General features: G+C 32.3%; 1 protein-coding gene across 2 annotated transcripts in view; it reads left to right on the top strand.

Annotated features, from left to right (window-relative positions):
* LOC128166502 (cadherin-23-like) overlaps positions 1-13,552 on the top strand; it is a 105,811-nt gene extending 92,259 nt beyond the window's left edge. Inside the window, exons 42-59 of one of the 2 annotated variants that reach the window (XM_052831709.1) lie at positions 1,449-1,561; positions 1,714-1,821; positions 2,452-2,623; positions 2,971-3,065; positions 3,607-3,744; positions 4,289-4,394; positions 4,560-4,814; positions 5,137-5,279; positions 5,500-5,668; positions 6,145-6,306; positions 7,856-8,019; positions 8,432-8,629; positions 8,978-9,066; positions 9,506-9,589; positions 10,613-10,681; positions 10,776-10,994; positions 11,256-11,402; positions 12,965-13,552. In XM_052831709.1, the coding sequence (XP_052687669.1) occupies positions 1,449-1,561; positions 1,714-1,821; positions 2,452-2,623; positions 2,971-3,065; positions 3,607-3,744; positions 4,289-4,394; positions 4,560-4,814; positions 5,137-5,279; positions 5,500-5,668; positions 6,145-6,306; positions 7,856-8,019; positions 8,432-8,629; positions 8,978-9,066; positions 9,506-9,589; positions 10,613-10,681; positions 10,776-10,994; positions 11,256-11,402; positions 12,965-13,013 (2,480 nt within the window). In that variant the 3' untranslated portion in view covers positions 13,014-13,552. The remainder of the gene's footprint in view (positions 1-1,448; positions 1,562-1,713; positions 1,822-2,451; positions 2,624-2,970; positions 3,066-3,606; positions 3,745-4,288; positions 4,395-4,559; positions 4,815-5,136; positions 5,280-5,499; positions 5,669-6,144; positions 6,307-7,855; positions 8,020-8,431; positions 8,630-8,977; positions 9,067-9,505; positions 9,590-10,612; positions 10,682-10,775; positions 10,995-11,255; positions 11,403-12,964) is intronic. The other variant, XM_052831707.1, reaches the window with a different exon arrangement.
* Positions 13,553-16,317: the final 2,765 nt, after the last annotated feature.

Genomic DNA, 16,317 nt, shown 5'->3' with positions numbered 1-16,317 from the left:
CCCTGGGGGTAGGGTGGGGCCACAATGGAGGGTCGAAGTTTAACATATGAATATAAAAAGTAATTCTTTAAAAATCTTCTTCTCAGAAACTAATCGGCCAGGAAAGCTGACACTTGTGTGGATGCATCCTTAGGTAGTGAAGATTCAAATTTGTGAAAATCATGACCCCCGAGGGTAGGGTGGGGCCACAATAGGGGATCGACGTTTTACATAGGAATATATACAGTAAGTCTTTAAAAATATTCTTCTCAGAAACTTATCAGACAGGAAAGCTGACACTTGTGTGGATGCATCCTCAGGTAGTGTAAATTTTAAAGTTGTGAAAATCATGACCCCCGGGGGTAGGGCGGGGCCACAATGGGGGATCGAAGTTTAACATAGGAATATATACAGTAAATCTTTAAAAATCTTCTTCTCAGAAACTGATTCGCCGGCAAAGCTGGAACTTGTGTGGAAGCATCCTCAGGTAGTGTAGATTCAAAGTTGTGAAAATCATGACCCCTGGGGGTAGGTTGGGGTCACAATGGGGGATCGAAGTTTAACATATGATTATATACAGTAAATCTTTAAAAATCTTCTTCTCAGAAACTAATTAGCCAGGAAAGCTAAAACTTGTGTGAAAGCATACTCAGGTAGTGTAGATTCAAATTTGTGAAAATCATGACCCCTGGGGGTAGGTTTGGGCCACAATGGGAGGTTTATGTTTTACATAGGAATAAACAGAGTTATTCTTTAAAAATCTTCTCAGAAACTAATCAGCCAGGAAAGCTAAAACTTGTGTGAAAGCATCCTCAGGTAGTGTAGATTCAAAGTTGTGAAAATAATGATCCCCAGGGGTAGGGTGGGGCCACAATGGGGGGGGGGGTCAAAGTTTAACAAAGGAATATATAGGGTAAATCTTCTCAGAAAAATCTTCTCAGAAACTAGTCAGCCAGATGATTCTTTATAATTGTTAAGACTTTGGCCCCAGGACAATTCTTTGGCCTCACGAGAAGGTTCAGAGTTTGATGTACGTTAATATCCCAAATATAGCTATTGTTAGGGATCTTTTTTAGATCTTCAATACTCAACATATGATATGACTATAAAATCATCCTGTTAGAAAAGGGACTAATGATTATAAACATAAGAATATCTAGGGGAAAATGGATTTTATTTATACAGGATTTACATGAATTATTGTACATTGTCCAGATAGTTTGTATTATGACTCCATTGAGCTGATTTTATCATACCGCTTGTTCCTCAGGTGAGCGATGTGGCCCATGGGCCTCTTGTTTACTTTCTATCTATAACTCGCCGACCACTGTGGATTTTATTGTGTTTCTATATATATATATATATATATATATATATATATATATATATATATATATATATATATATATATATATATATATAACATTTATGATCATTCACTGCAGTTATGGTTTAACTTCCGTTCACAGATACTCTGGTCAGTATGATCAAGGCTGAGGTTATTAATGAGACATTTTATCACCTGGCTTACTCTATGATAGATCATTCGGATGTGTCGGCTAACTTCTCTGTCAACTTAGATGTAAGTTCAAATTTCAAACTATGAATAAAAAGATCTAACTTAGTTTTTTAGATGCCCCTTTCGTTAACTTCTGAACCTTGACTCATATTTCAAAATGACATCTTAAGCATCGACCGGCTATTTTGAATGTATCTGTATTTATGTACCTGCAGGGAAGCATACACACTAAAGGGAATTTGGATCGAGAAACAAAAGATCACTTAACTTTTGTTGCAAAAGTTGTAGATGGAAGAATTCCTGAAAGGACTGCCTACACTGTGGTGAGTATTATACTTCAGAAGAAAATATTTCAGACAGGATTTTTTTTCAGTGTTGAGTGCCAGTATAATACTTTATGGTTCCTGAAAGAAATGTCTTCACTGTGGTTAGTAATAAACTTACGAGGTTTCTATAAATGTGTAAAATGTTCAGTGTTCATGGTTGTCATGGCGCTAAAGGGTGTATGTTTTAGATTTACCTTAATTTTGGGCTGTTTTTAGAGTAGGTATTATTTGTATCCATTTGTTCAATTGTTTCACCCACTCCAAAACACAGGCATCGGCGAAGAGAGTCTATATCTAGGAAGGCTATTAAACAATGTCATTTTTGCAGCACTAGATGTGTGCCTTATTGAAATATTCAACACTGATTAATTAATGTTAGACCTGATTTATTTGGCTGTGATGTAACAATATAAGCTGGGAAATATAAAACAGAAAACTCAATGCAAATGATTTAATTTTATATGAGTCTATTTTGCTGATTATGTGGCTCAAAATTAATTTAAATTGGATAAATTGTCATGAAAATCAATGAAAAAAATTAATGTACCTATGAAGGTGCTTCTTTTATGTGTTTTTCCATGAAATTAGATAATGTTTCGTAAGTAGATTTTTTGGGTTGTTTTCCAGGTGTCTGTAACCTTGGAAGATATTAATGACAACCCCCCAGAATTCAATGAGAGTGAATACAAGATTGACATTACAGAGAACAATAACCCAACGTCACCTATAACTGTGTTTGCCTCTGACAAAGACATTGGAGAGAATGCTAGAATTTTCTACTCTTTAACTGGTACTGGAAGTAAGTAAAATTTCAACTATTGGGTGTTGGTATGAATATTACACAAATAACACTCAAATATCAATGTGGGTTTTTCATTTGATATATATACATGTATGCAATTTGAAAACTAACAACAAGTTACAAAATTTTGAAATATCTAGATATATACACATCATCGAAAAATTACACTGCAGTGCATTTTGACTTAAGAGGGGCATAAAATATTTTGTTATAAAGAAATTAATTTAAAATAAATGATGCCAAAATGCAAATAGAATAATATTTAGTTTCCGTCCGGAATAAATAGGAATCACATTCCATACAGTAGATACTGGTTAGCTTACATGGCAAACTGCTTATTTCAGGTGAGAGGTTTATCCTCAGTGCAACAACAGGAACACTGATCGTAAACGGCACTCTGGACAGAGAGATTGCTCAGTTCTATCACTTACAGATTACAGTAAGAAATCTAAACCCTTATAATTAATCAGAAATGTGTGTATTGTGGTAGAAGGAATGCAAAACAAGGATGTGAAACAATATTAAGATGGCTGAATGGTCTTGTCCATTTTGAGACAATTGTAATTTCCTTACAAAGGAGAGATCTGTACAAAAGTATAGGAAAACATTCAAATTTATATTATTCAGAGTTATATAAAATGGAATTGCTTTTAACTTAATTATAGTTTATAGCTAAAAATTCATTGTTTGATTTAGTTTAAGGTAGATCTGATGTGTAATTTGGTAACCTAGTAGCCTCCTAAAATACCCAGTAGAAATTATCACTTTCCAATCTAATTAATGTCATTTTGTACCTTGTGGTTTTATCATTATTTATAATAAGAATGACATGCATGCATATATGTCCATGAAATTACTGACACGATTGCCCGTAATTATCTTTTGGATTATGGGATACATATTACCTATAAACAAATGTGATATGGCCTGTTTCATAAATCTCAATTTTAATGTACAAATTTTGCCTTTATTTTTTTTAGGCCAGTGATAATGGTAGTCCCCGACAATCTTCTACTGCCAATGTCACTGTCCACGTTTTGGATGTAAACGACAATTCTCCAAAGTTTGAACAATCCCAATACACAGCAAATGTGTTCGAGAATCAACATGATATTGAGGTAAAATACAGATTTTCTTTTATCAGTAACGCCACTTCAAACATATAAGTGTGTTTATAACTTGATTTAAACCAATATTTAATGTTTTAACGTGTTCGAATTGGAATAGTTGATTATACTAGTAATCATATATTGTATAAGAAAGAATTTATAATGAAAAAACGTTTTACATGAATTTTTATTTCAAAAAAATCCTTGAGTTTTAACGGGTTAATCATCCATTTCAGGGATAACATCTCCTCACAAACAATGTCCACTTTTATTGTTCATTCTTGTTTCCGGCAATCAATAATTTTGAGGTCAAGTATTACATACTTTGGTCAGAAAAGAATATTGTCCAGATAATATTTTGATAACCCTTTGTTGGAATTTTGACAAACTTGTTACACCTATGTTCTCAATATTGAAGAAATTATTGCTTTTAATAAGTTCTTTTTTATTCAGTATCTTGTAAAAATGTCAATATTGCCATAGAAATGAGGGAGTGATTAATATATTTTTAAAATTCTTCTTGTATCCATGATAATTTAATATCTTTTGCCAGATTATTGCTAATGTGAGCGCAGAAGATTTGGACTTTGGGCTGAATGGTGAAGTTGTCTACATGATAGAATTGGAAGAACACAGTCCATTCCAGATTGATTCTCGCAGTGAGAGTCTGATACTTTTAGCTTTATTCTGATTGACAAAAATAATTGTTATATGCAAGACCTGCATTACATTTATAATTATAGTTTTTATCATATTACTTAAAAAAGAAACTCTTTTCTTTTAACTATTATCATTATACGGGGGATTTTTTGAAATCGTTACAGATGGTACAGTATATTGTGTCAATCCACTGGATTTTGAAAACAAGTCTGTCTACAATGTGACAATCATAGCTGTAGACCTAGGATCCCCACCCCTAAATTCCACTACTAACTTGATTGTTCAAGTGATAGATAAACCTGAAAACAAACCTGCATTTAATCAAAGTTTGTACGAAGTAGCTGCACGAACCACTGACAGAAATGGCTGTCATCTGCTGACATTACAGGCGGGGGAGATTGTCCGCTACAATATTACAGGTCAGGGTGACAAGAATCAACGTCAATGTTAGAGCTCTCCATAGTATCAAATCTAATGTTAAGGTCATAACATAATAGTCACAGTCATAGTCTTTCAATCAATGTATTTGGTAATTGTGAGATGCAAATCCAACTTAACGAAGTTGGTTATTCAATTTCTAGATATTGTATACCAATTTATAACATTCATTACCTCAAAGTGATGTTCAAAAGACTTGAAAGCAAATCCATAAATACTGAATTTTTTAAAACTGTAAATATTAGTTTTTTAATTTATTTTGATTTATATGTGATAAAATGTATATGATTTCAAATATCGTAGACGGAAATCAAGAAAAGAGATTCAAATTGGACAGTGACACTGGAGTGATCACAATCCATCGCATGTTGGAGTTTGGTCACTCTGAGTATTTGTTGGCGGTGGAGGCTATGGACACTAGTTCAAACTTAACAGCAACAACCAAGGTATGCCAAATTCAGACTACCAGTAAGAGAAGCAAACTTAAAATATTTTATGGATATGGCCTAGAACAGTTACAAGTGTTAATACTTTTCAACCTGTTATCATTCAATGGAAATAAACAATGAAATATGTGTACCGTTTATACTGTCCAAGAGGGTTGAGTTGTATTAAAGTACAATACAGTGAGCCAAACTTTTTTTTCTACTTTTTTGTTTTTCACAGATTCTGGTCCATGTGGTTGACTTCAACACACAAAGAAACAATTCATCTGTTCCTCCCGTCGTAAGGACTTTGACGGAGAATCTCAACGGAACAACAAAAGTGGTTGACTTGTCCACAATTGCTCATGGAGATGGTTTGGAGTATTCCATCGAAAGTATCACTCCAAACAGTATGTTCTTTAATGTGTTTTTGTTATGGTAATTTAGTGCATTAGCATGGGATCTTTTCAAAAGTTGTTTTGTGGCTTTTCTTGAAGCTTCATCATACTGTTCAAGAAAATGGTTTAACCAGTCGTTGGGATGAAGTGAGCATTTACCGTGTCAAACACGGGATTAAAATTGATTCTTTTAGTTCATAATCATATATTTATTGACTTGACAAAATGGCTACATAAGAGCTATATATTGTGCTGCTAGACAATACATTTGTCTATAGTTCAAATTTGGCATCGACAGTTATATACCTAAGATGGCACAATTTACCATTTTGAATTTTGTGTTATAAAGCGTATGATCACATAGTCCTTAAATCTGGAATTAAAATTCAAATAATAAGAGGATTTTTCAATGATTTCATAACAAGACTAGACTGAAAAAATATTTCTCATATTCATTATATCTGAACAAATATTGTTTTTTCTTCTAGAGTCGGGTATATCTTCCTATTTTTATATCAATGGAACCATTCTGTATTGTAACCATCCCCTGGATAGAGAACAAACAGATCATATTGTACTTGTAATACAATCAAAAGAAAAACCAATTACACCAATGAACAGAGTCAAACGGAGCAGCCTTCAAAACACAGGTAAAAATCACTTCATTATTTAAAAATATATCATTTTCAGTATCTCATTAATAGTTCCAGTCCCTGGGGTAAAAGAAAACAAGAGTCTGTAAACGTAGCCTATGATGACACTACGAATCAAATTTTAAAATTTATTTAATAATTACCGGCCGCCATAAGGTGGTCGGTTATATGATGTGGAAGTTAAAAGTGGCTGTGCATTTTTGTAGAGCTATTAATAAGTCTTGTTCAGCCAAATTCTACCAGCACATCTTTACTTAAAAGAGCTTGAGGGTGAACGAAACCAATTATCAAATAAATTCTTAAAAAAGATAATTATAATCAAATGTATCGGTAAACTATTGTGTTTCTTTGAATTTTTACCATTCAAAACCATTAGGTTGGTGTACATACTTTTGTCTACATTATTTTAGTTTAGAAAAACAAATGGTTTGCGGTCGTTCTTTTGACGCTTATATCAATTTTGTTCTTGTTCCTTTTGACATTTAAGACGTACTTTTGGGCACTATCAATCGATATGAAAATAAAGTAAATTTGTCAATAATTCATTATTAAATCGTATATTTATTTTACTGAACATTATATAAATATAAGTTATCATTCTTTGAATATGATCAGGTGAATATTACGGTCGATGTGATCAGGACTAACAAAATTCTCTCAGACTTTATTTAATTTGATTACACCCAACCATAAGAATCACCCTATAATACTCAAAGAATAGTTCCTTATTCTTTAAATCATACTATTGCTAATGTAATACCATGTAGAGGTCATGTAACAATAGACTTCACAATTAAGATAAGATTAAGACAAATATCAGTTACATTCACAATGAAACATAAAGACCAATTGGCAATATACCTTTTCATTTTTTATTTATTGTTTGTTTGTTTTGATAATTCAACATCTGGTTGTTATAAACTACTTCAATGTGTAGGTTACAGTTAGTGTCTGCCTCTGCTTATGCAAAAAGTAACCACAAACATACTATGCACAATGAAACTCAAATTGGCAGGTAAAAATTATTAAATATCTTGAAAAAAATATAAATGGACGACATTTGCATCCACAGATAACAACACGTTTCTTTATAAAAGGGGTGGGGGGCTTTTTTGTATTTTGAGAACTCTTCATTGTGCAATATAAGTAAAATGATTAGATGGTGACATGGACTTCAAGTAGAAGCTTGACACTTCACTATACATATACATTACGAAAACGGGGTTGACATGATGTTTGAAAACTTAGACGTACAATTACGCAAACGTGTTGATAAAAGGGAAAAGAGTCATTTCCAAGTTCAAGATATCAATTTCAAAAAGGATTGATACCTCGTTCACTGAAGAGACCAAATCTCACTAAATCGTTATAAAAATCAGTAGTTTAGTGAAAAATTCTATTAATTATATAATTTGGATCCAGAACAGTCAAGCATTTACGAATTTGTTTGATTTGTATAGTCTTGTACAATTACATGTTCTTTTTATTTTAGTACGTAAATTTGTTTTTTTGAAGTAATTTTATGTTTATGATGGTCGTCTCAAAGATACAATTACATTGGAGTTGGAAGTACTTGATGTCAATGACAATCCACCATGCTTCCGGACTGACCTCAAACAGCCTCCTTGTTTCTCCAATTCCCCAGAAGACTCCCTTGTGTTTGGAGTTCCTATAAGCGCTAGGCCAGGAGATTTTATCGGTGTTATAGAGGTACAGTACTGTTTTCTTCTTGAAAGACTTGTTAAAAATAAAATCAATAAAACCCTTTAAACCTCAGTATGTAGACTTTGTGTGTAATAGTGCTTTACAAAAAGTGAAAATGCAGTCAGATTTGTTGGTGTTTGTTGATATTTGACCTTTCATAGTTGTTAACATCAAAAAGTAGTACTAAAGTATTTATTGCATTTTATCCACTGGTCGAATTAATGTGCTCTTGATATATGTCTACAGTATGTATTACTAAAATACATTTTATGAAAACACAATTCACCGAATTTTTGCATGTATACAAATATTTCAATCCATATACATTTGTTAGTGTATAAAATTAAGCATATTATATTAAGTGGTCGCCATATCTATAGTAAAATGCATCCCTGACCTCTCCCTCTGCTGTTATCAGGCTTCTGATCCGGACTCCAGCAGTGCTGGTCAAGTGAGGTATAATATCACAGATGGAGATGCAAGTACGTTCTATATAAACCCTAAATCTGGTCAGATCTGGCTACGAAGGACTGTATATCAGGACCGGCGTGACAACTATACACTCACTGTGTCTGCAAGTGATCAAGACAAAAACGAGGACACGGCCAGAGTCACAGTTAGTATAGTTTATCTCAAACTAGTAATTATACGATATTACATACCTCAAACTATTATAAACCTCATACTTGATGCAGTAAACTGTATTAAAACAAAGGCTATTATACATATCTCAAACTAGTGATGTATACACAGTGTTACAGAACTAAAACATGACCTTAGAATATTTTATACCTGGAACCAGTTATAAATACCCTGTAAAGGCACACCACAGACAATTGTATATCCCAAACTAATTATTTATTCACAATACTTCAGCCATCAGACGTATACTGTCTTAAACTAGTGCATGAAAAGATACTAAGTGTTAGAGACCACGCCGTATTGTTAACTTTCCTCTGTACAGGTGTTGGTAGTTCCCAGCTCTGGATCCATGATTCTGACCGTACCTGGCATGACTGACCAGATCGAGACAGAGAAGCAGGAATGGATACAGTACGTACTGCTTGTCTGCACATAAACACTCACTCAGGAAACAAATGTCACTCTATGCACATTGTTTGTAAACTTTGTTAAGTAAATCATTGTTGCAGCAAAAACGCTTACGTCGAGTTAAGCTTTATTTCCTTTAGTCTTAAAATATTTAGTTAAACTAATCAATAGTTTATTTCTCTTACTAAAGCTATGTTTTGCTGTAACTTATATTTGAAACGATTTTGTTTGATTATTCTGGCAGCAATCTTGATATAAGCAAGCGGGATGCAAGTATTGATGCTTACTTATACCATAAATAAAACTCTTGATCTTTCTAAGTATTAAAATAATTTTTTTCCTCAGCAATGTTGAAATATTTTGTTAAAACTTTCATTTTGATTCCTGAGGCCAATAAAACATGTAAAGTACTTACAGCAAATGAGATTATAATTCATTTCAGGAAATTAGGAAAACTTACTGGGTACAAATTTGGGTTTGAAGGGTCGACGCCACACAGAGAAGGCAACCAAATAGACCTATGCAGGTATTTGTATGTAAAGTGGGGAAATTGTTTTTTTACGACTTGCTTTTTCTAAAGATATTTTAAAATGCAGTGTTATCGTTTTTGTAAAAACATTGTACCAAATATATCCACCAATTGACTGGTTTTGTTATTAGATTTAGAGTAGGTCTATTAGATTATTCCAATTTAGCTTTCCTCGTCTCTTTGTCATCAAGAGTCTGTTAATCAGTTCGTCAAATCGGTTTAAAAAGAAAAATATTTTATGTTCTATTGGAAAACAAATTATCAAATAATGACCGTACAGCTTCAAATGGGAAGTAATACATGTAATATGAAAGAAAACATTTCGACGTACGGGTATATCTACGTTTTAACCACAGTGGTTCTAGAGTATTTTCACCAACAACGTGGCTACGTTTGTAGAGCACATTAATCTATGTGTTGGTGCGAATGGGTTCAGTGCATAACTTTGAGACCCAAGTCTTGAAATGCAGGTACCCTCAAGTAGTGGATCTTTCAAATGAGATCTTGTCTATATAGCAGGTGGTAGCATAATCAAGATCCTCACAGGCTAATTACCCTTTGTGCAAAACAAACGTTTTAAATGGAGTTTTCAACCATCATCTGGTGACAATTATTGATGATAAAACAAATTTAGAGTAGACCTTACATAACAATCTAAAAAGTTTGCCAATGTTCACCATAGTTTTGTATATGTACTTGATTTAAGTGATTTTTTTCTTAAATTTGTGCAGTCACTATTATGTGAATAGAGAACGTCTCACATAAACATATTAGTAGTATTATCATTAAAAAACCGTTGTAAGTGATTTACTTTCCACATTGATTGTAGCTGGATACTAATTGACTTGGAAAGTTGGACAATGTGCAATTGACATATAATTATAGAAAATCTATTTCACTAAAATAAATCTAAGTTGAATTAAATTAGCAAATTAGCAAAACATTTTGTGTCTAGTTCTGATGTTTATATGTATAAATTGATACCTTAAGTTTTCCCTTGCATTTCTTTTTGTTTTATAGGACAGATGTATTGTTTCATTGCATTGACCCCAAAACAAATTCTCTGGTTCCTACGAACTTTGTTAAAAAGTAAGTTTTAAACTTGGTTTGAAATAGTTTTGTCGAAAGAAATATGTAAACTATTTTTTTCGAATTATCATATAAAATTATCTTGAATTTTCAGATTTATAACAAATCATTCTAAAGAAATAACTGCCATCTTCTGTCAGTATTTGAATGCCTCCTCTGAGTGTCAGGGGTGTGGTGACGTCACTTTCAAACAGATACCTCCTAACCACCTAACCAAGATGTCCATCGCAGAGATTGCATTGATCGTCATTGGTGCTGTCTTGCTGGTGGAAATGGCAGTTCTAATCGCCATGCTTCTAGTCACACCCTCAAGGTCTCTATAACCCTCCTCTCCCTCCTCATTATCGTCATTGTCAGTCTTGAAGTTTGCTCTTAATGCTAGAGTTAGCAATCTTTTATAAAGTTTCATTATCGTGTACTAATGTAAATGTTTTTGTGATCTTAATTCACAGTTTAATATATGTTGAAGATGTAATAAGATTTTTTTTATTTTGAAAATAGAATTATTAAAAGTATTTTATAACTTATATTGTGATGCTGTCTTAAAGTTCATTTAAAGATTAATATTATACAGTAAAAAAGAAGAAATTGAAAAGCAGGAAACCGGCAATGCTGACATGCGGGAGCTTCAGAGTATGCAAACTTCCAGTTTTAGTAGGGCAACAGGAAATGGAGTGATAAATCCAATGTTTGTCAAACAGGGAGAGGACCAAACACCTCAGTAAGTCAACCCACTCTTCCTACACATGCCCTCTGTGGTGTGGCTACAGCCAGGGACCATTACAGTAGCAGCACAACACAATTGCCACTTCATAGGACCACTTTGGTTCATATAGATAGCGATACACTGGTACATCTGGCACTGTTACAACGCACTTGGAAAAATTACATTCTTTGAAACCAAGTCAACGCACTTTAAAAAAAAAATAATTTTTTTCAAGTGCTTTGTTTTCCTCGATATTAACGCACTTTAAAACTAATATTCATGGTTCGATCGAAATACCCGGTAATTCATACTTTTATATACAATAATGATTGTGTAACTTTTTTAAGACCAATGGAATGTATTTAAAAAACAAGGCAATGCATTATCAGATTAGTTGATAAACAGTTCCTCAACTAGAATGTTTTTTTTCTTTTCTTGTAAGCTTATATAGTTTGACAATTGACATACAAAGAACAACTCGGGAGATTTGAATTTTCCAAATATGACATAAACTGCATCGCTTAACAACTGTCTTTTGTGTATGCAGCAAATTTACTTCTTATCTGGTACACTGGGCTACGTCAGAAATAAAAATGGTTTATTTATATTGATAATTGAGATTAATATACAACATATTTCGAGTGGCTTCAATTGCATATGCTTATAAACAAACATGATGTGAAAATAGGTTACGTTAGATTAGTTTATCAAAAACAATATGGCCGTTTAGAACATCGATGCAAGAAAAAATATTATTAAATGTTGATGTACTTACAGAACACACTTTGATTTTTTTCAAAGTGTGTTAACTTGGTTCCAAATTTAATGCGCTTTGAATTTTTTAAAGTGCGTAATTTTTATCAAAGTGCGTTGCCACATGCACACTGCCTTTCTCGGCCATAAAACTACTTTCTGTCTTTCTCTTAACCTTGTTCTTTATTGAACTATCTTAATTTGTACTTCAGCTACTTCATGCAATGGTGTTCAGCAGTTGTTTCCTTTAAATATGAATATTTTGCTTTTTGATTGACTATTCTACTTGAGTCTCAAACATTCAAATCATTTGTCCAACAAATAACATTGTGGATCTTGTCCTTCATGCCATGTTCAATTATCTGTTATGAATTTCCATCTGTATCGCTAAGACAAAATGTATTCTGGCCTATAAAATTGATTTTTTAACCTATTGTATCTTGTTTAAAACAAAAATTAAATTATATGAAATTATAGTTTTTGGAACTTTTTAATTACATGAACGTTACCAAATTTTATTTTTGACAATGTCAAACAAATATGGTCAAAACTGTGTACGATTATGCAATTAGATATTGTATTGAAACATATAATTATTGGTTTCTACTTCCAAAATAATTCTAAGGTACAATTCTTTAAAAACATTATATCTTTTGTCGCTTATAGAATTTATAAATTGAAGATGTTGTGTAGATTTGAGAAGAAAAATGAGAACTATCAAAGTCTAAGATAGTACGTGAAGATTTATTTGATAAAAGATATGCATTACATAACAATGTTCATAAAATCATCTCAATAAATGTATTATGATTACTTTCATATAGCCTAGACACCTTATGGTCTGCCTATGTGTACATGTGCCACACCCGGTGACTATATGACGGACTGTATGTATATTTGCTTGTCTGTCGGGTTAGTAATGGTATTACATGTACATTGACTGAATGTATTTAACTATTGCAAATATCGCTTAATTTGTACTTAAAAAAAAGATATATACCAAATTTTACTGAATTTATGCACAGATGTTCTTTTGTACGCATTTATTTCATACGTTAACATTATCAGTTAGGTTTATGCAACTCTGAAGTTTATCGACGTTAACATCTTTATTTCATTAGCAATAAGAAATTATCAACCAGAATAAAATATATTTTATTTGGTTATGTTATATGTTACTTTTTATACAATTTATAAGAAAAAAGACTTTTTGAAAATAATTCTTTAAAAAACTATGTACATTTATTTGCAGAATTAATATGAAATGTAAGGAATTAAAGATAATGTCTGTAAGCTACATGTAACTATTGTGTTTTAAGTTTTTGTAGACCTTGTTTGTGTTTATAAATAAAAGATAAAAACAAAAGAAAACAAATCTTTATTATTTTTTTCTATGCCGAGTTGTGTCTTGCAATATTTTAACAATCATATTCATTGCTTCATATTACAAGCTGGTTTTTTTTTTTTTTTAAATCAATAAATATATAGCTGAACTTTTATCTGTGACATTGAAAGAGTTTAAAGTCTGACTGATTTTATATCAAGCTTCATATTACATCATTAATAGATTGATGTATAACGAATAGCTGGTGCTTGCCTGATAGCAATACACATAATTACTTTTAAGGGCTTAGCTTTTTTATTAATTTTTACGAAATCCTGATTATAAAAAAGATAGCAAAGTGTTGTAAAACATTCATAGATAAATCTGCTGCCCTGAAATCTGCGGCTTCAGAAATTGGTGTTAGGGTCATGGCTCCAAATTTTCGCAGTGCAAGGACCCAAGTAAACTCAGAGCAGCTCCCACTGCTGTTTGTTTTCTAACTTTCACAACATCTTCTTCTGTATCATGGATAAAGTAGTCAGCTGTAGGCTTGCACTCTGCAATATGTTGACACAATTCACTGCACATATCTTCAGACCACTTCCTAAATGTCGATCATCAGTTATTGCACTTTCTACTACAGTTATTGCCAAGATCAAAGAGATGCCGCGGACATTATTCTCCAATATACCACGAACGTCATCAGTAAATTATCAGATCAGAAATACCTATTTTTCTCGCACTGATCATGAAAGTACAACTTCAAACCGTAAAAAGTTTTAAAACCATGTCAATTTCACGTGTTAGTTCCAGTCAAAACGATGTGTATTGCCTCAAATGTTTATCTTTAAGAGATCAATGCGGCTGTTCCTAGGACCTCCCCAGCACATTTTCACTGCGTGTTTTTACATGGAATATATAACGTGTAGTAGTAATAATCGTATTAAATTGTCCTTAAAATTTTAGGAATGTAACTCAAAGATATTTTATAAATAAGTGAAGAGTAATAAATATCCGAAGAAAAATTTTGTCGTCTGCATGTGATTTCTTAGATCGATATTCATGTAAACATTACTAACAAAAACGTTGGGGTTACACGGAACAGCCGTCAAAATGACCTAGATCGTCTCTCTATAGAAGAAACGATCTGTAGAAATACTGGGCTGTTAGTAGGATAGAAATAAAGTTCTTGTTTTCGTGAATGTTGCAGGATAACCTCCTCGTTCTCGAAATGTTGTTTGAAATATAAAAGCCTCGGCTAACGCCTCGGCTTTTATATTTCTAAACAACATTTCTCGACCTCGGAGGTTATTCTGCAACATTCACGATAACTCGTACTTTATTTCTTAAGTTGATGACCATATTTTGTGACCTAGCTTGTCAACCATGCTAGGAAACAGTCACTTCTTTCTACTGATGTATTCAATAACAATTTGCGATTTTGCTTTCATTTCAACTAAATTAAAAAAAGTTAAACTTTTTTTTTACAATGCAATAATTTATACTTTATATAGACATGTAGTCTCCTCTTCGTCTCTCTATTTATATTTACCCTGTTCACATTACTTTTGCATAGTTAATTGAAGAAAATAACAAAAACATAATTTACATTAAGGGCGGTTGTGTATTAAGCAAATGGAATTGATATCGCATAATTGTTTATAGAAAAAAATTTAAATTAGAAAATCTTTGCATCTTTCATTATCCTATATTAAATTAACAGTATCTATATATATTAAGACTTTAAAGAAACCTCGTTCTTATAGGTAATGCGTTTTCTACTGATAGCACATTTTAGACACAATTATGAAACAGAGTAAACTATTATTAAGGACCAATGAATCCTAAACGTTCGATTTCCATATAAAACACCGAAGATCATCGATACATGTCAATATATTCACTTAACTTTATCCAATCCAGGAATAAGTGAAACTTATCTGTCTTTTATTTTATTTTATTTTTTTTATAATAAATGTATAGTAGTAAGCATTGCGGAAAAAAATCTTTACTTGCGCCCGCAAAAAATTGTTTTGGGTGGGTGTGCTTGTTTTTTGTTTGCTTATCTGTTGATTTGTTTTTGTGTTTTTTAACGAATCATTTCATTATTTTTATTTACATCGTTCTGCAGTCAGCAAAGGTACATCAATTATCGCTATTGTTGATCAGAACGTCGCATATAAGGAACAGCCAGTATTTTTATAAATGCATTTTTATGGCGTCAAGCGAAGGTAAAAAACCATTTAGAGATCGTAATACCGGAAGTTGATTAATTCTAAGGAGCCGAACAACTCATGCTATCAATAAATCTGCGTAAATAAAACATATAGAAGGCAGTGCGTTCCTTTTCTTATGTACATGTTATACAACAAATTCCTCTCAAGAGGAAAATCAAAACAACTATATTTAGGTATATAATTGAAATCGTTATATTTATTTATTTTGTGATCAAAGGGAAAATCTATAAGTCGGACGGTATCTATTATACAGGGTTTATGGAAACTCCGAAAACTCTCAAACTGTTGAATCACCGAACAAAGTTAACATTTGTATACCGATAACAAACACAGGCATCTAACGTTAGAAATATTTCTTTTTTACAATAAGATTATTCCAAGTATATTGTGGCATATCTCTGCCTCCTGTGTGCAAGTTATTTTTCTCTTAATTATGTTGACATGCAAGATAAATATGTTGACATGCAAGATAAAGATGTCAACATGCAACATAACTATGTTGACATACAAGAAAACTGCAATCAAATAAGAGTTATAAAAAATCTCAAATATCGTCAACATGTGACATCCAAGATGCTAGATACGCTACCTACTGATGTCAACATGCAACTTATTT

This window comes from Crassostrea angulata, chromosome 10 (assembly GCF_025612915.1).
Source record: "Crassostrea angulata isolate pt1a10 chromosome 10, ASM2561291v2, whole genome shotgun sequence".
Lineage (NCBI taxonomy): Eukaryota > Metazoa > Mollusca > Bivalvia > Ostreida > Ostreidae > Magallana > Magallana angulata.
This window is presented reverse-complemented; position numbering and strand designations above follow the sequence as displayed.